Here is a 24,065-nt window from a genome sequence, read left to right on the forward strand (position 1 = left end):
AGACTTGCGACAAATATTTATCTCAACACCATCACTCATTTTTTTTTCTCTCTGGAGGTTTAACGACAAATGACTTTTCTCTCTTTCCTTCCGCAGTTTTAGTTTCTCTCTTTGGCTTATTCATGCTTTTTTTTTTAATTAGTTCATGATGTAAAATCGAAAACTACAAGAGCAAATAGTAGGAAAAATAGGGGAAGGGGAAAGTGTAGAAAAGAAGGGGGGAAAGAACAAAAAAATAAGACAGCGGCAATAGCCCTTAGATTTATATACCGCTTCACGGTGCTTTTACAGCCCTCTCTAAGCGGTTTACAGAGTCCGCCTATTGCCCCCAACAATCTGGGTCCTCATTTTACCCACCTCGGAAGGATGAAAGGCTGAGTCAACCTGAGATAGATAGATAGATAGATAGATAGATAGATAGATAGATAGATAGATAGATAGATAGATGATAGATAGATAGCAATAGCAATAGCAATAGCACTTAGACTTATATACCGCTTCACAGTGCTTTTACAGTCCTCTCTAAGCTGTTTACAGAGTCAGCCTCTTGCCCCCCAACAATCTGGGTCTTCATTTTACTGACCTCGGGAGGATAGAAGGCTGAGTCAACCTTGAGCCAGTCAAGATCGAACTCCCGACTGTGGGCCGAGTAACCAACTGCACCACCACAACTTAAATAACAATAGCGATAACACTTAGACTTATATATCGATTCACAGTGCTTTTACAGCACTCTCTAAGCGGTTTACAGAGTCAGCCTCTTGCCCCCAACAATCTGGGTTCTTATTTTACCCACCTCGGAAGGATGGAAGGATGAGTCAACTCATCCCAGCTGGTGGGAATCGAACTGCCGAACGGCTAGCATCAAACCTCAACTTTGTTACTTTTACATAATAGTATTAAACTAGCCATTTCTATAACAATGAATTTATCTAATTGGTAAAACCCGAAATCAAAGTTTCATTTTTTTTTCTACCTCAAGCATAAAGTCCAGAAGTGGTTTCCAAGTAGAAATAAATGAGATTTTTTTTCTTTGATCAAAGAAAGCAGTGTCTTATTTGTGCTTGCGTGTATTTCACTGCAGGCTAAAGTTGCAATGAACGGTACGAGAAAAATTAAAACCAGTAGTAAGTAGCGTGCCATCAGGGTATTGTGTACAAGCTGACATAAAAGCATCAAAAACAGAATTATATCTGATGCTTACTCAAACTATATTGGTCCGATAATATGAAATATACAGCTCAATAAAACACTGGAAAGTTCATCGCACCTAACTATAGGCGTCAGGAAGGGCAGCTGGCCAGTAAATTCTCAGCTCCATCCAGTGACCCGAACTCTATCCCAAATTAAGGGAGTTGCACAGGAATATTTTCCCAGTAGTTCCACAAGGAATAGAATTAGAGATAACTACTGCTTCAGAAGCAAATCGAACCATTTCACTGTCCTGCAATTGGAATTGGGCGATGTAGACATTTGATCAAGAAATAAAAATAAATGAAACAGGCCCAACTGCATAGACAGGGAAGAAACACACCCTCTCTTAAGCGTCTCTCTCATACAACACCAAATTCCAAACGAATTGATCTTAATATCAGTGCAATAAAATAGCATCATGGCAGGGACTTCAGCCTCGTCAAAATGATATATCGGCTTCTCATCTCCCAAATCCCATTTTTTCAAACGTTTGTTCAGCCTCAACACAAACCAGGTTGCACTTACACTGACAGCCCAGAGGGTCGTCTATACTTAATCCGTAAAATCCTTCCTTGCAAGTGTCGCAACGTTCCCCTTCCACGAAGAATTTGCAGCGGCACTGTCCCGCGATGAGGCCGGCCGAGTAGTCGGTGTATCGATCGCAGATTCCGCCGTTCTCAGAGCCCACCGGGTCACAGTTGCACGCTAAACGAAGAAACACATTTTCTAATGCGCCCACACCAAGGTACAAACCCATAAAGGTAGTCCGAACTTATGAGCCTGCGTCTAAAATTAAGGAATGGACATTGGCGGAAAAATAGCAGAATGGGTATTGCAATGGTCTTCTATAACTCAGTTTTCTCCAATTCATTTGATGCCTAAATCTCATTATCTCAGAAGGATTGATAGGATTTTCTTATTTTATCAGCTTCAAGTAGTCCTTGACTTACAATCACAATGGAGTCCAAAATTAAGGAAGGGATATAAGCATTAAAAAAGCAGGCAATGAGAATTGCGATCATCTTTTATAACTCTGTTTTCTCCAGTTTTTAAAATTTATAAATCTCATTATCTCAGAATGATTGATGGGATTTCCTTATTTTATCCACAATTGAAGTCAAAATTTCCATTCCATTTAGCAAAACAGACGTTAAGTGACCTTTTTGGTCCGTTCTTTTGATGTATAAATCTCATTATCTCAAAACAGAAATAGGATTTCTTTACTTTATCAGCTACACGTAGTCCTCGACTTACGACCACAACTGAGTCCAGAATTAAGGAATGGACATTAGCAGGGGGAAAAGCAGGTAATGAACATTGCAATCCTCGTTTCTAACATAATTTTGTCCAGTTCTTTTAAAGTTATTAACACGGTTGTTAAGTGAATCTGGCTTCCCCATGGATTTTGCCTGTCAGAAGGTCGTAAAAGCGGATTGCGTGACCCTGGGATACTGCAACCGTCATAAATATGAGTCAGTTGCCAAGTGGCTGAATTTTGATCACAGGACAATGGGTCGTAAGTGTGAAAAACAATCCTAAGTTTTTTTTACTGCCATCGTAACTTCAAACGGTCACTAAATGAATCAGTTGTAAGTCGAGGAGTACCTGTGTTTCCTGAGAAAAAAGACGAAGGACTTACGTTCACAAATATGGGGATCACGGATATCCCTCTCCGGATGTTGAAAGTAGAAGGGCTTGCACTGCTCACAATTGTGTCCCACCGTGTTGTGTTGGCAATCGTCACACACCCCACCGCTGGTGTTTCCCGTGGCTACGTAAACAGCCGTATCAAAATGGCACTGCGCGGAATGCTCATTGCAATTGCACTCTTAAGAGGACAAGGAGAAAAATTAAAGGCAAGTCGCGAGATGGGCAGCAAATGCACTTGATAAGTAAATTAAACAAACGAGTAAAAAAACGATAGCCTCATGTGACAGTTGATTGACGGTTCCTAATCGCGGGAATGAAGGCGAATAGACCAGGGGCGGCTTCCGGCTTCCGTAACTGCTGGTTCGCTCAGGGAGACATTTCGTGCGCATGCGCAGTAGGGATTTTTTTTTTGAAAAAACAAGATGGCGCCACCATAGACGCCGCCAATAGAATCAGTTTGGGGGCATGGCCAGCCGAATTACTACCTACTCGGCTGAACCGGTCAGAACTGGTAGGAACCCACCTCTGGAATAGATGTGTCCCGGGATAATGTTGCAGGATCCATTCTGGGTCGGTCAACGGGACCAGCAATTTTGTCTTCCGAGTTTTCGGAATCGTGCTGGAGCCCATCCTCAAGTAACTTCATTGTATGTTTTGGGCTGTTCTGTGTGTGGTATTTATATGGCGTCTATTGTGTGTAGCTTTTCAGATGTGGATTGGAGTGTTGGTGACTGGCTGTTATGTCGCTGGCTATTGTTTCCTTGTGCTGCCAAGCCCCCACCTCCTAAGTACTTTATAAGGTGGTGGTAAATCAGCCCTCCTGTTGCCTGATGGGGGGCCTGTTTCCCAGGCTTCAATCACTTCTCTGGCTGTTTTTGTGCCTGCTCGTCCAACAATCTTAATAGTGGCAAAATTGAATGTATGTGCTTCTTTATTGCAATGTGAAGCTACCAATGAGCCCCTAATCTCTTTATGGATAATATAAACTTGCTTTTAAAAGCACCTTGTAGGGGGTGCTCCGGGGCAGGGGGAAAGATAGGATCCTGTTCTCAAATATTACGGGAAAAATCCAGCCTTCCAGTCATTTTGATTTCTAATTCTTCCCAAGGTTTGGCAATTCTACTTTGTATTTTTCTGCTCTTCAGAAACAGAGTGCTCAGGGTAGAATATTTTTAGCTGAATTCATTCTCATCTCTTGGATCAAAGGTGTCAAACTCAAAGCCCGTGAGCCAAATCTGGCCTGCAGGATGCTTAGATCTGGCCCACAGGCCCACCCTGGAAACAACAAAGGACCAGCCTGTAGTGTTTCTGCCAGCGAAAACAGAGTTCTGTTTTCACTGGCAGAGGGTTGCAGGAGGCCATCGCAGCTGAAAACGGAGCTCCCAAGGGCCGCCGACGGCCCTCCTGAGTTCCGTTTTCACTGGTCGATGGTTGCAGGAGGCGATGCAGCCGAAACGGAGCTCGGGAGCCTGTTTTCACTGGCAGAAGACTCGGATAGCCACAAACACCTCACACACAAGTGACGTCAAGCTGGCCACGTACACCCTGCTCCCCTCAAAAGTCAAACACAATCTGGATGTGGCCCTCAATGGAATCAAGTTTGATACCCCTGTCTTGGATTATTCATAAAAGGACAGATATTCAGCCAAGATCAAACTTCAATGCCAGAGACTTTACAAGTAGTGATTAATGTAGTTACAACTTACTTTTGCAGGCATTGCTGTTCCGGCCTTCTGCGGGACGCCATGGCAAATCGTGGTAGAAATCCAAGCACTGCTCGCAGTTTAAACCTTTGGTGTTGTGCCGACACATGCAATGGCCATGAACCTGTCAGAAAATGAGACAACCAGGCTCAGAGAGCACCAAGGACGCCTCCGATTTCATTTCAGATGAAAGTTGTTTTCTGTCGTCAATCAAGGACGAAGCTTTTCAACACCAGTGGCAGAATGACAAGGAAATAAACATCAGGAAAGCAATGTAGACGTTTACCATTCCTTCCACCTCTTCGTCGTAGCCGTGCACCGGGGCGCATTCGCTGGCGTGCCCGTAACAGAAGCAGTTCCCACGTACCACCATGTCATAAATGGCGTAATAATACTTTTCTTTGATTTCCATTCTGGAATCCAGAAGGTTGTCTCCCAGGGTGTGCAGCTTGGCAAAGTTGATTCTTAAATTTGTAATCTTTAACATATCTAAAAAAATAAAAGAAGGAAGAAAACCAAGAAAACTCATATACTGTATTTTTTGGACTATAAGATGCACTGGAGTATAAGATGCACCATGATTTTGAAGAGGTAATTTTTTTTTAAGCTTTTGCATTCTGCAGGCCTCCCAAACCCTTTGCATGCCTCATTTCCCCCCCCCCCCAAGGTCATGCAGAGCTTTGGGAGGCTTGTAGAGTCCTCCTAGGACTTGGGGGGGGGATGAGCAAATAACAACTTGTTTTTCGCAAAAACAGGCCATTTTTTTTGAAAAAGGAAAAAGGGGTTCACCGACAAATGCGCGCTCGACAAAAGCACGCCAACGAAACCACAGGAAGAAAACCGCAAGTTCTAAATCGCACCAACGAATGAGCACAGAAGCACGCCGACAACAAACAAGTAATAACCGCGAGTTCTAAACCTAATTGTTTTTTTTTCTTTGTTTTTCAGCGTCAGCAAAATACTAATCCGAACACACAAATCAGGTAGCTTATAACTAAGTACCGGATCATGCTTGTAATTGTGTTACAACTTTAAAAGCTTTTATTTTATTTGCGATCCGTTTTTCTTTCATCCTAGGACTTCAAACAGACGTAAACACGTGTCTCCTCCAATCATTTGAACCGTACTGAACTTTGCTTTATCAAGCTTTTTTCCAACTCACACCTGGAACTATTCCTCGGGTCTTCCCTCATTTTCACTAATCCTAGGGGATCTTTGATGGGGTGGAAAATAATCTCCAAACACTTATACGAGTAAATAAGTTGAAAGAAGGGAGATGATTCACCCTAAGTGCTTTTTAAACATCACCAACACTGAAGGCTGCGGTGAAACCCGTTACCAAGACTTTGAAGACTTAATTATGCTCCCATTAATCTTTCTGGACAATGGGTACCCCCAAAAGATTTTAGCTCCCTTTCATGGATTTATAAGCACCCTTGTTTCTCTGCTCCTTTGATCTCTGCGGGAATGCAGGTTGGTGTTAATGAAAATTCTTTGGCAAGGAGATACCGCTGTAGGGTTGATAAGAAGTTCAGTTGAGGGCCTACTGAGATCTGGGCACCATCGATGAACAGAATGTATTGTTCGCCCCGCGGATGTCTTAAAATGTTTTTTTTTCCTTTTAATTACAGCCATATGTTCTTCTGTTTAGAAAAGCAAATTGTGCAATTTTCGGAGCACTAAACAGGAGTGAATGACGCTTAGCTGTCTCTAAACATTGAGTAATTTTGACCTACCGGGCAGTTAGAATGCATTGGGACGGAAAACAAAGATGGGGATAGGGGACGGGGAATATGAATGTGACCTGCTGGAAGTGAAAAAAAAATGCAAGGGAGATTCTATCATATATGGTGGACCTGTCCGGAATCTCAAAAATATTGGATGAAAATTTGGAAATGGATACAACAAATTACAGAGGAACGAATAGAATACAAACTGGAACTCTTTCTGCTGGGAATAACAAAGGGGAAATATAGAAATAAAATTAAATACATACAAATACACCCGTTGACTACAGCTAGAATAATGTTTGCCCAATGTTGGAAACAAAGTAGTACTCCCCCAGATCAGGGGTCAACAAACTGCAGCTCTGGAGCCACATGTGGCTCTTTCCTCCCTCGGCTGCGGCTCCGTCACCGGTCGGTGCCACAATTTGGAGGGGAGCTTCCGGTGGTGGGGGGAGGGGGGAGAAGCACAGTGCGCCAGGAGAAGACTCTATGGGAAGGGGAGGGTTTTCCAGTGGTCTCCACAATTGATAGGGCTTTCGGTTATGACAGGTAGAGGAAAAAGTACACCGCGCTAGGAGGAGACTCTATGGTGGGGGAACTGAACTTCTGGTCAGCTCCAGAATTGAATGGGGGGGCTTCCGGTTAGGACCTTTGTGGCTCCCGGTGTATTCTTTTCTGTGGGAAACGGGTCCAAGTGGCTCTTTGAGTGTTTAGGTTTGCCGAGCCCTGCCCCAGATTAATGAGTGATTCAGAAAATCTTAGATTGTGCAGAAATGGACACGTTAGCATTAAGATTGAAGGACAAAGAAGAGTCTGAATACGATGAAATTTGGGATAATTGGTATAAATAGTTGCATAACAGGAGTAAAGTTAATTCAGCTGAAAAACAACAGAGAACTGTATAGAACTAAAGATGAATGTATATAAATGTAGTAGTGATGTAAGATTGATAAATACAGGTATGATGACATAACAACGTTAATGTGATGATTGTAAGATGTTGCAGAGAGTATTCGGAGACTTCAACTCGTCCAGAACGCAGCCGCGCGAGCGATTGTGGGGGCACCTCGGTACACCCACGTTACACCTATCCTCCACGAGCTGCACTGGTTACCGATCAGTCTCCGGATACGCTTCAAGGTGCTAGTTGTAACTTATAAAGCCCTTCATGGTATTGGTCCTGGGTACTTGAGAGACCGCCTGCTGCCAATTACCTCCCACAGGCCCATTAGATCACACAGGGTTGGCCTCCTCCGGGTTCCATCTACTAGCCAATGCCATCTGGCTACTACCCGGGGGAGGGCCTTCTCTGTGGCAGCTCCGGCCCTCTGGAATGAACTCCCCGCAGGGATTCGGACTCTCACCTCTCTCCAGGCCTTCCGAAAAGCCGTCAAAACCTGGCTTTGCCGGCAGGCCTGGGGTTGATGAGTTCCCCTCCCCTCTCGACTTGTATGGTTGCGTGACTCTTGCTTATTTTAATTATCTGTATTTCGTTTTATGTTCCCCTTTTCCCCTTTTGAATTGTTCGCCGCCCTGAGTCCTTCCCGGAGAAGGGCGGCATACAAAGAATAAAATTCAATTCAATTCAATTCAGAAGGAACAATAAAAAATCTGCTTTTAAAAAAAAGGACGGGGAAACATACTTTGAATCCTTGGACTGTAGGGGTCTTCTATTCGGAAAGCCGGATCCAAGACGCGGTAAATGACCTGAAAGTGACACGGGAATACGTCAATACGAGAAAGATTTCAATTTTTGCAAATATAAGGCCCCGACTTACAACTGTTCGCTTAATGGCCATTCAAAGTTACAACGGCACTGAAAAATGTGACTTAGGACAGTTTCTCAGAGTTATGAGCTTTGTAGCATCCATCAAAATTCAGACCCTTGGCTGCCGGTTCGTATTTATGACGGTGACAGTATCCCCCAAGTCACATGACTCCCTTCCGGCCAGCAAAGTCAACGAGGAAGCCAGATTCACTTAACAACCGGGTGTCAGGGTTCCAAATAGCACCCAAAAGTAAACCAAAGTCCAAGGCAAAGGATTCCTCAAAGTTCCAATTTATTAAGAGAGCCACGTTGGCACATCTGTGGAAACCCGAATCTGAAAGCTTCCCGGTTTTCCCCACCCAGCTGAAAGTTCAAGATCTTGCCCCACACACACCCACAAGTCCATCCCATGGTCCAATCTCCCACTGCCATGCTGGCAGTTCCACCCACCCAGTTCCGGTCAGGTGCAGAGGTGCAAAGACAAAGGATGACCTTGGTTTTCTAGAAAGAATGTAGTTATGGCTACATAGCATCTAACTCCGTACAATCCCATTTTCCCACCATAGAAAATGCATAGTAGAATAATAGAAAGTGTGGCGGGCCAGAGATCCAAAATGAAAGATGGCTGTAGGCCTGACACCGGGTTACGAATTTCTCCACGGCAGTGATTCACTTAGCGAGAAAGGTTGTATGATTCCCCAACCTTTCCGGTTTTGCAGATGGGATGGGGGAAGGGAGGAAATGATTGTGTGTGTGAGCGACAAGCGCATGTGCTTGTGCATGGAGCTTCATTTGCACAAGCGGAGGGCACTTGTGTGCATGTGCAAAACTCCCTTTGTGTGAGCGGTGGGTTAGGGTTAAGGGTGCCATTTGCACTAATGGATCTTCACACCCGCGTGAACATCTGCTGCTTGTGCAAGAGCTGCACAGCAAGCGTGCAAATCTGCTACTCTCACACCCTAATTCCAAAAAGGCCGCAGCCCAGGGGTTGGGGATGCCTGTTGTAAAATGGGGCAAAACTCACTTAAGAAATATCTCACTTAACAACAGAGGTTTTGGGCTCCATTATGGTTATAAGTTGAGGACTATCTGTAAGGTTCTTCAATCCATATATATAAAAGCCAAGTACCACTCACTCATCATGAAATCTCCAGAACCGTAAAGCCGACAAACTTGAAAATTGGCACGTATGTTCCCCTTGGCTTCTAGGTGCTCGTTAAGAAAGGATTTTTTGAAATGACCATCAGGCCATTAGTATTTCTTGTACAGTAATTAACATCCTCCGATGCTAAGGAGCTCTACTCACCCTCCCCACCTGAAAAGAACTCTGTTCCAACTGCTAGTTGCCTCACATTCCGTTACCTCAGTTCAAACTGGCAGATGTTCCACTCCTTCACTGAGGAGTGGTCTGGGGCTCCTTACAGTACTAAACGTCGGTACCTCATCAAAATGTCTACGCCTTCCACCTATGGAACTGTTTCCAGACTCAAGGCGGCGGGAGAGATATTCCCTAATGTGTTTCAATCACCGACCGCCACTGAGACAACGGATTGTGAACTAAATTTCTTCTGCGTAGCCCAATCACATAGTTTCATCATGAAGCACAGGTATCCAGCTACTTATTATATATGGAGGACCAACCTCTCCCTCAGTGGAAGGTTCAATGTCAGAATAGCGGGAATCACAAATAATATCGTCCACTTTCTTCATCGGTCCGTTGGAGACGCCGGGGAATGAATTCTCACAGTCATAGGCAAAGTAGCGGTAGACTTGCCAAGTTTTGCCAAAGTCTGAGGATCTTTCAATCAACATGGCAGAAGGGCGAAAAGTCTAAAAAAATAACAACAAAAAGGATTTTAGAACAATTGGAGCTACAAAATTGGTTCCTTTCTGTCGATATTGGAAATTTAAATATCCCCTTTTCTGGTTTTTTTTAATACACATCCTCACACAGATTTTTATTTTATTTCATTCTTTATTTTGATCCCAAGGAGAGGGAGTGGTCCAAAGTTGCCCACCTGGCTCTCATACCTAAGATGGGACTAGAACTCACAGACACCTAGTGATTGGCCCAAAGTCACCCAGCTGGCTTTCATGCCTAGGGTGGGACTAGAACTCAGACTCCTAGTGATTGGACCAGAATCATCCAATTAGCTTTCATGCCTAAGGTGGGACTAGAACTCACAGACACCTAGTGATTGGACCAAAGTCACCCAGCTGGCTTTCATGCCTAGGGTGGGGCTAGAACTCACAGACACCTAGTGATTGGCCCAAAGTTGCCCATTTGGCTTTCATACCTGAGATGGGACTAGAACTCACAGACACCTGGTGACTGGACCAAAGTTACCCAGCCGGCTTTCATCCCTAAAGCAAGACTAGAACACATCCTAATGTCAACCGTAGAAAAACTTTTATTTCTTAATGTTCCTATAAGCTGTGCAATTCAACCATCGCAGTTCATATTATGTCTTTTCGGAGTGAAACTCTCAAAGAGGATGAAATATTTGCAAATCCTTTTTTTTTTAAAGGAGTATTTTACCATACATCTGTCCTGCCAGGACATCTGTTGCAAAGCAAAAACAACAACATTTTGTATACAGATGTTTTCCCCCCTCTGCCTCCCCCAACATTATTTTCCACAGCCAAAAGGAAGGAATTTAAGACTTCGTTTATCTTTGTTGCCTTCAATCATTTAATTGTGGAAGTTTGGCAAACATTTGACACCAGGGATAGGAAATTAATTCGGAGCAAGGGAAAAAAAAACCAGTGATCAGAACTCCCCCCCCCCCAAAAAAAATACCCCAGCTGCAGGAATACAGATATGAAGAAGAAACATTAAATCCTTCTCTACTTTTCGAGTGTTTGGAGATGCGTTCAAAGCGGTTCTTATCTAAAAAGGCAGAACACGGCCAATTAAATTGCACCATAAAACTCTGGAATTTGTTGTCTGCCTTCTCTCTTGCATTCCAGGATCAATCGGTGTTTGTTTTTTTTTAAAAAAAATCCTTTAATACCACTTATCTTACGAGGAGAAAATACTTAGTTAAGCCTCTAACTGGCATTGAGGGCCAGGATCTTGGGCTCTTTGCAATTGGGGGGCAGGGGAGGAAATATTATGGGGGTTTTTACCTTGAAGGTCATAATGAGATGAGTGAAATGGAATTCCGCCTCTAGGTCCAATTGGACGGTCACATTTTCGACTCCTACAGGATCAAAAAATAAAGGGGGAGGGGAGAAGAAGTTTCATTGTAAACAAGAACATTTGTTAAAAGTTGAATTCTGTCTCTTGAATTCCCCCGAGGGAGACAGGCAGGGCTTCAAACCAAATCCACTCTTTTTTCTTTTCTTTTCCTTCCTTCCTTTCCTTTCTTTCTTTCTTTCTTTCCTACCTTCATTTCATTTCTCCCCCTTCCCTCCCTTCCCCTCCCTTCTTCCTTCCCTTCCCTTTTCTTTCTTTCCTTCTTTTCTTTCTTCCTTCCTCCCACTTCCCTCTCCCTCCCTGTCCCTTTCCTTTCCCCTTCCTTCCTTCCTTCATTTCATTTCTCCTCCTTCCCTCCTTTCCCCTCCCTTCTCCTCCCTCCCTCCTTCCTTTCTCTTTCTTTGTTTCCTTCATCCCCCTTGCCCCTCCCTCCCTGTCCTTTTCCTTTCTCCTTCCTTCCTTCCTTCCTTCCTTCCTTCCTTCATTCATTCATTTATTTCTCCTCCTTCCCTCCCTTCCCCTCCCTCATTCCTTCCCTCCTTCCCTTCCCATCTCTTTCTTTCCTTCCTTCCTCCCTGCCCCTCCCTCCCTATCCCTTACCTTTCTCCTTCCTTCATTTCTCCTCCTTCCCTCCCTTCCCCTCCCTTCTTCCTTCCCTTCCCTTTTCTTTCTTTCCTTCTTTTCTTTCTTCCTTCCTCCCACTTCACTCTCCCTCCCTGTCCCTTTCCTTTCCCCTTCCTTCCTTCCTTCATTTCATTTCTCCTCCTTCCCTCCTTTCCCCTCCCTTCTCCTCCCTCCCTCCTTCCTTTCTCTTTCTTTGTTTCCTTCATCCCCCTTGCCCCTCCCTCCCTGTCCTTTTCCTTTCTCCTTCCTTCCTTCCTTCCTTCCTTCCTTCCTTCATTCATTCATTCATTTATTTCTCCTCCTTCCCTCCCTTCCCCTCCCTCATTCCTTCCCTCCTTCCCTTCCCATCTCTTTCTTTCCTTCCTTCCTTCCTCCCTGCCCCTCCCTCCCTATCCCTTACCTTTCTCCTTCCTTCATTTCTCCTCCTTCCCTCCCTTCCCCTCCCTTCTTCCTTCCCTTCCCTTTTCTTTCTTTCCTTCTTTTCTTTCTTCCTTCCTCCCACTTCACTCTCCCTCCCTGTCCCTTTCCTTTCCCCTTCCTTCCTTCCTTCATTTCATTTCTCCTCCTTCCCTCCTTTCCCCTCCCTTCTCCTCCCTCCCTCCTTCCTTTCTCTTTCTTTGTTTCCTTCATCCCCCTTGCCCCTCCCTCCCTGTCCTTTTCCTTTCTCCTTCCTTCCTTCCTTCCTTCCTTCCTTCCTTCATTCATTCATTCATTCATTTATTTCTCCTCCTTCCCTCCCTTCCCCTCCCTCATTCCTTCCCTCCTTCCCTTCCCATCTCTTTCTTTCCTTCCTTCCTTCCTCCCTGCCCCTCCCTCCCTATCCCTTACCTTTCTCCTTCCTTCATTTCTCCTCCTTCCCTCCCTTCCTCTCCCTTCTTCCTTCCCTTTCTTTCCTTCTTTTCTTCCTTCCTTCCTCCCCCTTCCCCCTCCCTCTCTGTCCCTTTCCTTTCTCCTTCCTTCCTTCCTTCCTTCCTTCATTTCATTTTTCCTCCTTCCCTCCTTTCCCCTCCCTTCTCCTCCCTCCCTTCTTCCTTTCTCTTTCTTTCTTTCATCACCCTTCCCCCACCCTCCCTGTCCTTTTCCTTTCTCCTTCCTTCCATCCATTTCATTTCTCCTCCTTCCATCCCTTCCCCTCCCTCCTTTCCCCTCCCTCCTTCCTCCCTTTTTTCTTCCTTTTCTTTCCCCCTCCCTCTCTGTCCCTTTCCTTTCTCCTTCCTTCCTTCCTTCCTTCATTTCATTTCTCTTCCTTCCTCTCCCTTCTCCTTCCTTCCCCTCCTTGCTTCCTTTCTTTCCTTTCTTTCTTTCCTTCTTTTTTCCCTTCCTTCCCCTGAGCCAACATTTTGGTTGCTAAGCAAGAGCATTGTTAAGTGAGTTTCACCACATTTTACAAGTTGTCCACGCCCACCCAGTCACATGGCCAGCAAGCCACTCCCACCCAGTTACATGGCTGGCAAGCCACTCCCACAAAGCAGGCCACACCTACAGAAGTGGTTCTAAAAAAATTTGAAGCCCACCACTGACGTACAGCCCTCCCAAGTCCATTTCAGGACCTTCCAATCATATCCTGAGGTGGCCTACCGTTTTCTGACTGCCACCACAGCTTCAGGCGATTCGGAGCGAAAGTAGTGACCACGTTTTCAATGCGATGGCTGTCAGGATTCAGAGTGTCGTGGAACGGATCTCGCGAATCACACGTGAAACATTTCTTGTCATCCTGAAATTAGCAAGGCAAAATCAATTTTGCAACAGCGATGATTTCTCAAGGCTGGTACTCAGACTTCGTTAAATTCCCACTTCATTGGAACTGTTCATGTCCAACATACTGCGGTCCCCAAAAACCCCTTTTATTAATTGACTGTGAATTCTGCTCATTCACATCGAGCAAAGTCTTTCGAGGGAGGATTTACAGTCACAGACCTCATCTGTCTTGGAGAGCTTGCAAAACTTGACAAGGAGTCTAGGAGAGTCACGAACCAATTAAGCGAACTAATTGCCTCCTGCAAACTCCACTCCCCTTTCGCTCCTCTTTTATTTCCTCTGGGAGGGGCCATTCATCGTCCACCTGTGGCCTTACTCCCAAGTCGACCCCTGTTCTTTAGCTGTTCCCTTCCTCTGGCAACTCTGTGCATGCGCTCACTAGGAACAGGCTCCAGCTGTTCTTCTGCCTCACTGATGTCTGACTCCGAAGGCAGGTGATAACTGTTGGATGGCCCTGGCCGCCTGTCTGCCTCTGACACAGAGCCCTCATCAGAGCCTTCCCCAGACTCCAGGATGGGCCCATGTTCCTCCCCAACCTCCTCACTGTCCAAAGCCAGCACTGTCCAAAGACATCTCCATGGTCATGTGGCCAGCATGGCTAAATGCCGAAGGTGCACGGAACGCTGTTACCTTCCCACCAAAGGTGGTCCCTATTTTTCTACTTGCATTTTTTACGTGCTTTCGAACTGCTAGGTTGACAGAAGCTGGGACAAGTAACGGGAGCTCACTCCGTTACACGGCGCTAGGGATTCGAACCGCCGACCTTTCTGATCAACCAGCTCCGCATCTGCAAAAACAGCTCGCTCCCAACGGGAAGCCAACATTATTATCTTTACTGGCACCAAAGACTTCGACACTTTTCTCTCTGACTGCTTTCCAACAAGTGAAGACTTCCATTTTTGGAAATTGGTCTTCTTTAATGTCACGTTGTCAGGCTGGCTGGTACTTTTCTAAACATCTGACCACCTAAACGCTTTCTCAGCCATGCTGACTTTCTCCCGAAACATTTATTAATCTCTCTTTCACTTTTTTTAAGATAAACACTTCTGCCTTTGAAGGGGAACAAGGGGTGACCTTCTCCCTTGCAAAAATCGGAGAACAGCTACAGGTCAGGGTGTTATATAACATCACATTTGTGCAATTCGTGCCAGAACTATTAAAAGGATAAACACAGGGTTTGCTTCTAAGATGGAGCAGACAGGTTCATAATTCAGGCCAATTTGGACAAAACATGGAGAGAAGCAACCTAGAACTAAGGAGAAATTTCCTGACAGGGAGGACAATTAACCAGTGGAACAGCTTGCCACCAGAAGTGGTGGGTTCTCCAACACTGGAGGTTTTTAAGAAGATGTTGGATAACCATTTGTCTGAAGTGGTATAGAGCTGTGATGGTGAACCTATGGCACGAGTGCCCAAAATGGCACATGAAGCCATGTTTCCCTGCCAGTTGATTGTCAGGTGTGCATGCGCGCCAGAACTTGGAACTTCGGCTTTTCCGGAGCACGATCTCTTTGTGTGCGCAGCGGTGCCGAAAACCAGCCTGTGCAATAGCAATAGCAGTTAGACTTATATACTGCTTCATAGGGCTTTCAGCCCTCTCAAAGCGGTTTACAGAGTCAGCATATCGCCCCCAACAACAATCCAGGTCCTCATTTTACCCACCTCGGAAGGATGGAAGGCTGAGTCACCCTTGAGCCGGTGAGATTTGAACAGCCGAACTGCAGAACTGCAGTCAGCTGAAGTAGCCTGCAGTGCTGCACTCTAACCACTGCGCCACCTCGGCTCATCTGAATGCGTGCCCGCCAGCTGATTGAACGTTTTTAATGTTCTGCGCACGCGCTGGACAATTTACTCTCAACGGCGCACACATGCACAGCGAAATGCGCGTAGAGCAAAATGGCAGCGAGCCGTCCCTGCTGTCGTTGTGTTTTTATATCATTCCTGTTTTCGTTTCTGTCCTTTCCCAGGGAGGATCTGGGTTTAGACAGAACTCACAGGAGACAGAGATCAAGAGTTCTTGCTTGTATCACACAGCCGGGGCTAAAAAAATCCATGGGGATTTCATGTTCATCGCATTCAGGAAGTTTTAAAAAAACCAAACCACAACAAATCAGGATAGGAAACAGTGGGATGCATTTTGCACAAAGATATCTGGGTCTGAAAAATGAAGTCTGCTTCCTCTCAACTTTTAGACACCAGCAGATGTTTCTGGTTATCTGGAGGGGGATGTGGGGTTGCTTAGTCAGCTTAAAGGAACAAAGAAAAGGAGGAAAAAGCAGAATACAAGCAGGCTCCGGCTCACGACTGGAACAGAGCCCCAACCTTTCCGTCGCTAACTGAGTTTAGAATCGTTTTGCCCACAATTGAAGTAGGTTTGAAGGAGCTACCTGATTGGACGCGTCTTGCTTTAAGAATCTGAAACGGAAGATTTGGGGTGGGAAAAGATGCAACTTTGACCTTTTACCGATGGGACGGATTTGTTGGTTACGGAAACGGCGACTTTCCATTATTATGAAAAAGTAAAAAGTTGAGCGTAGATCTTAAGGCCTTATTCAGCTGCACCCAGAAAAGTTGGAAGTCAATGTCTTCTTTTTTTTCTTTTTCCCTTTCTTTCACTCATTATTCACCTCCCTATTTTCCCTAATATTTACTTTTGCATTCTCTTTGTATGTCATATTATAATCTAATAAAACTATAATACCAAAAAAAAAAAAGAATCTTAAAAGGAAGTTTTGGAGAGGAGCGAGATGTCTCTGTCAAATAATTTGCATCATTTTATCCTGGGTTGTTTATTATTATTATTATTATTATTATTATTATTATTATTATTATTATTATTATTATTATTTGCAACAACAGAATTGTATCACAGCGGCCAGTTGTTTCGCCGGATTTGGCATTGGTTACTAGTCGGGCCCCACCCAGGGGCCTAGGACGTCATAATGTATTTTCGTAATATGCGTGCAGATCCAAGCAGTGCGGCTTTTTGCATTTGACTGATGGTGATTTTGTCAATTTTTAACTGTTTTAAATGTAATTCCAGTGCTTTTGGAATGGCACCCAGTGTGCCAATTACCACTGGAATTACCACTGCTGGTTTGTGCCATAGTCGTTGAATTTCCATTTTTAAGTCCTGGTATTTTGTGATTTTTTCATGTTCCTTCTCGGCGACCCTGCTATCACCTGGTATTGCGATGTCTATGATTGTGATCTTATTTTTCTCAACCAGTGTGATGTCTGGTGTATTATGCGTCAGTATTTTGTCCGTTTCTATATGGAAATCCCACAAGATCTTGACCATCTGATTTTCGGTGACTTTTTCAGGCTGATGTTCCCACCAGTTTGTTGCTGTTTTAATATTATAATTTTTGCACAAATTCCAATGGATTATTATTATTATTATTATTATTATTATTTCATTGTTTTGATTTCCTTTTCCTTCTCTTTCTCTTAAAGCATGCAATTAAAAGTATTTAAGTGGGTAAGAGATGATGGATAGATGATTTCTTTTCTTTCACGTTGTTGTTCTGATTTCCTTCTCCCTATCTCTCTCTCTCTCCTTTTCTTTTCTTTTAGGTAGGTGACACAATTTAGAACTTAGAAAGGAAAGAAAGGAGAAGCCTTTTAACAAAGGGTGATATGATTAAAACCTAGAATAGGTGACAGAAATAAGAGAAGGGGGAATAGCAACGTATACATTTTTATATACCAAAACGAAAGCAGTAACAAGAGAAAACGTGGAATAACTGAACAATGATAGATTGCAACCTAAGACAAATGGGTATTATTTACTAGAAATATATGTTTATTGAATGCAACAATTATGATTAACTTTGTTAGTTGTATTTGTATTGGAATATAGGACACTCAGATGTCACACTGTTCACGCATCGATTTGATACATTTATAAAAAAAATGGGGTGGGTGGGAGAAGAATTACCTGCGTTTCCCAGTAAACCCTCCTCTACAGCTGCCTCTTTTGCCTTACCTGCAGGTGGCTGACAATGCAGAATGGGTCAGGTTTGTGAAGTCCGCAGGTGGAGGTGACGGTGAGTTTGTTGGCTCGGCCAATCAGCAAGTCCCCTGTTGCTGGATAGCAACTGCCTTCTGCACACCCATAGCTGTATTCTGGCCCTTGACCTGCTACGAAGGCCCAGAGACCTGAAATAAAGAGGGTCAAAAGAAGAAAGCATTGATTTCATTAGGGGGGGATTAAATTCCCCTCCATACTAAAAAGCAGAGACATCACCCTGCCAACAAAAGTGTGTCTAGTCAAGGCTGTGGTTTTCCCGGTCGCAATGGATGGCTGTGAAAGTTGGACCATAAGGAAGGCTGAGCGCCAAAGAATGGAGGCCTTTGAACTCTGGTGCTGGAGAAGACTCCTGCATTGAGTCCCTTGGACTGCAAGGCCATCCAACCGGTCAGTCCTAGAGGAGATCAACCCTGGCTGCTCTTTAGAAGACCAGATCCTGAAGAGGAAACTCAAATCCTTTGGCCACCTAATGAGAAGGAAGAAGGACTCCCTGGAGAACAGCCTCATGCTGGAAACGATGGAGGGCAAAAGAAGAAGAAGGGGACGGCAGAGAAGGAGATGGCTGGATGGAGTCACCAAAGCAGTCGGCCTGAGCTTAAATGGACTCCAGAGGATGGTGGAGGGCAGGAAGGCCTGGAGGAACGTTGTCCATGGGGTCACGATGGGTTGGACATGACAACTAACAACAGCAACAATACCCAAACTAATACTTTGGAAAACTAAGTAAAGACAGCAGAGTAACATTCTTTTGTCTGGTGGCAGCTCCAACAGCTCCTGCTGAGCCACAACAGGTCCCCTTCCAGCTCTATTCCGATTGCTTGAACTCTTGTCTTGAACCACCCAGATCTAAACCAGATTGGGTTATTTTGTAGGGTTTGGATCTACTTTGAAGTCACCCCCCCGGTCAAAATTCAAAAGTCACCCCTTTCTGATGCAAACCACTCATAGCATCCTGTTGTGGCCAGCAGGAGCCGTTGGAGCTGCTGCCAGACTCCAACAGTGAGGGGCCCTCTGAGTCGGCTCTGGAGGATGTGGAGGACCTTGGACAGGGTTCCGACTCTGAGCAGGGCGCAGAGAGGCTGATTGGCCACCAGGAGGCACCTGAGCCTTGGACCAGTGGGGAGGAGACAAGGGAGTGTGAGCCGGAGGCCAGTAGTGAGTTGTTCCTGGATGCACGCCATCGAAGAGCTACTAGGCATCAGGAACAATTACGCAATTACAGGAGGTGATTGTACTCAGCTGGTGGTCATTAGGCTCCTCTCCAGACTATAAAAAGCTACTTGTGCACACGGCCCTCTTTGCAGAAGTCAACGCAGGATTGAATGTCGGAGAACTTTGTGTGAGCTTGACAGGCTGGATTGCTGCCAAGCCTTATCTGTATTTATTGCTTTCCGAGTTTGTCTTAGTTGCTGCCAAGGTCCTTATCTGTTTGTTATGCTTGGCTTTCAGCCACCGAGGTTTTGGTTCTTTGCTATTAAAGTACATTCCAGTTAAGCTTGTCTCGGCATTTGTTACTGGATGGAGGAGGGGGTCAGAACAGCATCCCTTCTCAAATCCCATTTCTTTCCTTTCTTAACTCTTTCTTTGCTATTTCTTCACTGCAAAGATGCACAGCAGCAACTCAGTGTGTAAGAAAACAAAGGGTATCCCGTGGGGAGAGAGCATGCAGGAGTTACAACCTCAGTTGTCAATCATTTGCAAACCGATCCTACAATTAACTCCGAAGCAAGTTTGCTGTATTCCAAAACGGATTCACGCACAGAAGATCATTCCTCGCGGTTGTCGACCCTCAGAGCTGGAGATTTTAATAGCTGGATCGCTTCTCTATAAAAGTTTTAATGAATCTTTTAAAATCGCTTTAAAAAAAATAACCCGAGATTCACTGATCCGAGCTTGCTTCCAAAAAAGGTAAAAAGAGATCAGACGTGGGCTGCAAAACTCCAGGCCACCACTAGGGGGGGGAGGCGTCATAGAACCACTTGCTGCCATCTAGCGGAAGTTGAGATATTCGCAGGCTGGATCTTAAGACTGCAATTAGCTGTATTGAATGTACATTAATCGGCATCGGTGTAAATGAAATTGCCTTGCATGCGGCTCTCCACCTCTATTATATGCTACATAAATGTGACTGGATGGATGGATGGATGGATGGATGGATGGATGGATGGATGGATGGATGGGCGGGCAGACGGGCAGACGGACAGACTGACAGACAGACAGATAAATAGATTAGATTAGATTAGATAGATAGATAGATAGATAGATAGATAGATAGATAGATAGATAGATAGATACTGTAAATGATAGATACTATAAATGATGGATGGATGTATAGATAATAGATAGATAGATAGATAGATAGATAGATAGATAGATTAGATAGATAATAAATAGATAATAGATAGATAAATATAGATACTGTAGATGATAGATACTGTAAATGATGGATGGATAGAATAGATATAGGTAGATAGATAAATAGATAGATAGCAATAGCAATAGCAGTAGACTTATATACCGCTTCATAGGCCTTTCAGGCCTCTCTAAGCGGTTTACAGAGAGTCAGCATATTGCCCCCAACAATCTGGGTCCAAAGTTTTGAGCGGCCGAAAGAGAGAGAGGGTGGAGGAGAGAGAAAGAGAGAGGGGGAGAGAAAATAGAGAAAGGAAGAGAGGAACGGAGGAGGGAGAGGGAGGGAGAAAGAAAAAAACAGAAAGGAGGAGAGGAAGGGAGAAAAGAGGGGGAACGAGAGGGAGGGAGGGAAAAAAGGAGAAGGAAAGAGAGGAAGCTAGGAGAGAAAGGGAAAGAGAGGAAGGGGAGAGAGAAAAGGAGAAAGAGACGGGGAGTAGAGAGAGGGGGGTAGGGAGAAAAGAGAGAAAGAAAGAGAGAAAGAAAGTAAGGGAGGGAAGGAGGAAGGAGAGAGGGGGTGGAGGAGAGAAAAAGAGAGGGAAGGGAGAAAGAGAGGAAAAGTAAGAGAAAGTGAGAGAAGGAGAAGAGAGAGAGGGTGGGGTGAACAGAAAGAGAGGGAAAGGGAGAGGAAAAGATAGATAGATAGACAGACAGACAGATAGATAGATAAAAGTACAGACAGACAGATATAGATAGATACTGTATATGATAGATACTGTAAAGGATGGATGGATGGATGGATGGATGGATGGATGGATGGATGGATAGATAGATAGATAGATAGATAGATAGATAGATAGATAGACAGACAGACGGTCAGACAAACAGAGATATAGATACTGTAGATGATAGATACTATAAAGGATGGATGCATGGATGGATGGATGGATGGATGGATGGATGGATGGATGGATAGATAGATAGGTAGGTAGATAGATAGATACTGTAGATGATAGATGGATCGATGGATGAATGGATAGATAGATAGGTAGGTAGGTAGGTAGGTAGGTAGGTAGATAGATAGATACTGTAGATGATGGATGGATGGATGGATGGATAGATAGAAAGATACTGTAGATGATAGATACTGTAAAGGATGGATGGATGGATGGATGGACGGATGGATGGATGGATAATAGATAGATAGACAGATAGACGGATGGACAGACAGACATAGATAGATTCTGTAGATGATGGATGGACGGACGGACAATAAATAAATAAACAAACAAACAAAGCCTATTCCCACATGTATTATGTGACCCGGCGAAACAACGCAGCCTAGTTTAGACGCCGGCCTCGTGTCTGAGATCCCCCCCTCCCCCCGTCGCCAACAGATCCGATCCCAAGACTTCTGACCGTCTGGATGGGGTGCCCGGATCCCTTGGGATCTTCCTTTCCCTGCCTCCGACGGTCACTTCCCTTCCCCAGGGCCAGGCTCGCTCCTGATGCAAAGAGCGACGGAGGCGTTGCGAAACCTGGGCGAGTTTCCCAACGGCCCTTTTCGGAAGCCCCTGGGATTCCTTAGGCCGGAGAGGTTTATCTTTTTGGGGGGGAGGGAGGGAGGGAGGGTCTCCCTCCTGGACATGTTTGGCGGTTCCAGCATCCGATTTCGCAACGCCGCCCAAATCCACAAACTTCGCCCTGAATGAAACGGTTGCAATGAACAAGCCGGGAAGGGATCCCCTTCGATCCCAAAGGCATTCACGATCTCAAGAAAGCCCCCTCCAGGCACAAGACCCTTAGCTGGGGAGGGGCACGGGGAGCGAAGGGGTCTGCGCCCCAAAGAGCCTGCATATCGCCATACAAGGGCCGAAAGAAACGTCTGCAAAGAAATCCGGGGCAGCGTCGCTGCTTCCAAGCCCCATGGACCCCCCCCTCCCCTCCCCCAAACCCTCGCTTTGCAGCGCCTCCTGCCCGCCCACCCTCCTAAAAACCCGTGCTTTCCCCAACTCCCCTAAAAGTTTTGAGCGGCCGAAAGAGAGAGAGGGTGGAGGAGAGAGAAAGAGAGAGGGGGAGAGAAAATAGAGAAAGGAAGAGAGGAACGGAGGAGGGAGAGGGAGGGAGAAAGAAAAAAACAGAAAGGAGGAGAGGAAGGGAGAAAAGAGGGGGAACGAGAGGGAGGGAGGGAAAAAAGGAGAAGGAAAGAGAGGAAGCTAGGAGAGAAAGGGAAAGAGAGGAAGGGGAGAGAGAAAAGGAGAAAGAGACGGGGAGTAGAGAGAGGGGGGTAGGGAGAAAAGAGAGAAAGAAAGAGAGAAAGAAAGTAAGGGAGGGAAGGAGGAAGGAGAGAGGGGGTGGAGGAGAGAAAAAGAGAGGGAAGGGAGAAAGAGAGGAAAAGTAAGAGAAAGTGAGAGAAGGAGAAGAGAGAGAGGGTGGGGTGAACAGAAAGAGAGGGAAAGGGAGAGGAAAAGAGAGGAAGAGGAAGAGAGAGGGGGGAAGAGGGAGAGTGGGGAGCGGACAGAAAGAGAGGGAAGGGGAGAGAGAGAGAAAAAGAGAAAGTAAGAGAAAGAGAGAGGATGGGGAACAGAAAGAGAGGGAAGGGGAGACGAAAAGAGAGAGGAAAAGTAAGAGAAAATGAGAGAGGGAGAAGAGAGATGGTGGAGGGACAGAAAGAGAGGGAAGGGGAGAGAGAAAAAGAGAGAGAGAAAGACAGAGTAGAGAGAGGGTGGGGGGAGAGAGAGAAAAGAGCGAAAGAAAAAGAAAAAAAGAAAGTAAGGGAGAAGAGAGAGAGGGTGCGGGCACAGAAAGAGAGGGAAGGGGAAACGAAAAGAGAGGAAAAGTAAGAGAAAATGAGAGAGGAAGAAGAGAGGGAGGGTGGGGGGGACAGAAAGAGAGGGAAGGGGAGAGAGAAAGAGAGAGAAGGAGGAGAGAGAGAGGGTGGGGGGACAGAAAGAGAGGGAAGGGGAGAGAGAAAGAGAGAGAAGGAGGAGAGAGAGAGGGTGGGGGGACAGAAAGAGAGGGAAGGGGAGAGAGAAAGAGAGAAAGAAAAGAGAGACAGAGAGAAGATTCCACGATCCCCAAATTCTTTCTAAGCCAGGGGAATATAGATATATTTTGTCTCCCCCCCCCCCGAGTATCTCCCACCACCGCCCCCCGCCCTAAATAAAACCCCAAGGCAAAGAAACCCCTTTTCCAAAACGTGCTTCATTACCTAGGAAACAGCCGAGGGACACCTGGAAAACTCCCATCGCGGGGCTTCGGCGGGACAGGCTGGGAGGAGGAGAAGGAAAAAAAGGGGGAAAAAGAAAAAGAAAAGAAAGGCGCTTCCCTTCTCTCCGAAGCTCCGCTTTACAACACTGGCTTTTTTAAAAGGGGTCGTTTTAAGGGGTCTTTTCTCCCTACAACGACCCGGAGCGCCTTCTGAGCCCCCCGCGAGCTCCGACCTCGCGTCTCTTCTGGCGGCCGCCGCTGCTGAGAGACAGAGAGAGAGAGAGTGGGAGAGGAAGGAGCCTCCCCTCGCGGCCAGGAGGGAGGGGGGAATGTGGGTGGGTGGGATGTGTTGGGGGGGGAGGCTCTACCTACCACGCAAGCGCTAAGGCTGGGCAGGGGGAAGTGGAGCAGCATCCGGAGAGGAGAGAGTGGGAGACTCAGCCCGTGGGACGGGTGGGGGTGGGGGCTAGGTGGAGGGGTCCTTTATTCCCGCGGGGTGGGTGGGTGCTGAGGACACTGATATTTCCCTTCCTCCTCCCTCCCCCCAAAGGCAGCACCCATGGCTCAACGCTCTCAACCCAAGATCCAGGGATGGCTTTGGATGGGGTTGGACTAGAAGACCTCTAAGGTCCCTCCCCTGCCCTAGGATTCTGGGTTCTATTTGGGGATTAAGTCTGGGGCTTAAATTTATGGGGAGGGGCTTTCAGAGGAGGCTTCCAAGGCTTAAAGCACTGTGTAAGATGTGGGGGGAGGTGGGGAGGGATAAAACCAATTTTTGGGAATGCTGTGATGTGATTGTAGGCTCTGGAGTGGGAAAGAATTCTTCCGCCGAGTGGTATTTTATGGTTAC

General features: G+C 45.7%; 1 protein-coding gene across 1 annotated transcript in view; it reads right to left on the reverse strand.

Annotated features, from left to right (window-relative positions):
* LAMB1 (laminin subunit beta 1) overlaps positions 1-23,570 on the reverse strand; it is a 43,647-nt gene extending 20,077 nt beyond the window's left edge. The window contains exons 1-10 of the mRNA XM_032221684.1: positions 23,217-23,570; positions 17,612-17,784; positions 13,444-13,579; positions 11,172-11,245; positions 9,684-9,872; positions 7,918-7,981; positions 4,834-5,036; positions 4,551-4,671; positions 2,834-3,022; positions 1,720-1,899 (exon numbers count right to left, since the gene is read on the reverse strand). Of these exons, the coding sequence (XP_032077575.1) occupies positions 1,720-1,899; positions 2,834-3,022; positions 4,551-4,671; positions 4,834-5,036; positions 7,918-7,981; positions 9,684-9,872; positions 11,172-11,245; positions 13,444-13,579; positions 17,612-17,784; positions 23,217-23,253 (1,366 nt within the window). The 5' untranslated portion in view covers positions 23,254-23,570. The remainder of the gene's footprint in view (positions 1-1,719; positions 1,900-2,833; positions 3,023-4,550; positions 4,672-4,833; positions 5,037-7,917; positions 7,982-9,683; positions 9,873-11,171; positions 11,246-13,443; positions 13,580-17,611; positions 17,785-23,216) is intronic.
* Positions 23,571-24,065: the final 495 nt, after the last annotated feature.

This window comes from Thamnophis elegans, chromosome 7 (assembly GCF_009769535.1).
Source record: "Thamnophis elegans isolate rThaEle1 chromosome 7, rThaEle1.pri, whole genome shotgun sequence".
Taxonomy (NCBI): domain Eukaryota; kingdom Metazoa; phylum Chordata; class Lepidosauria; order Squamata; family Colubridae; genus Thamnophis; species Thamnophis elegans.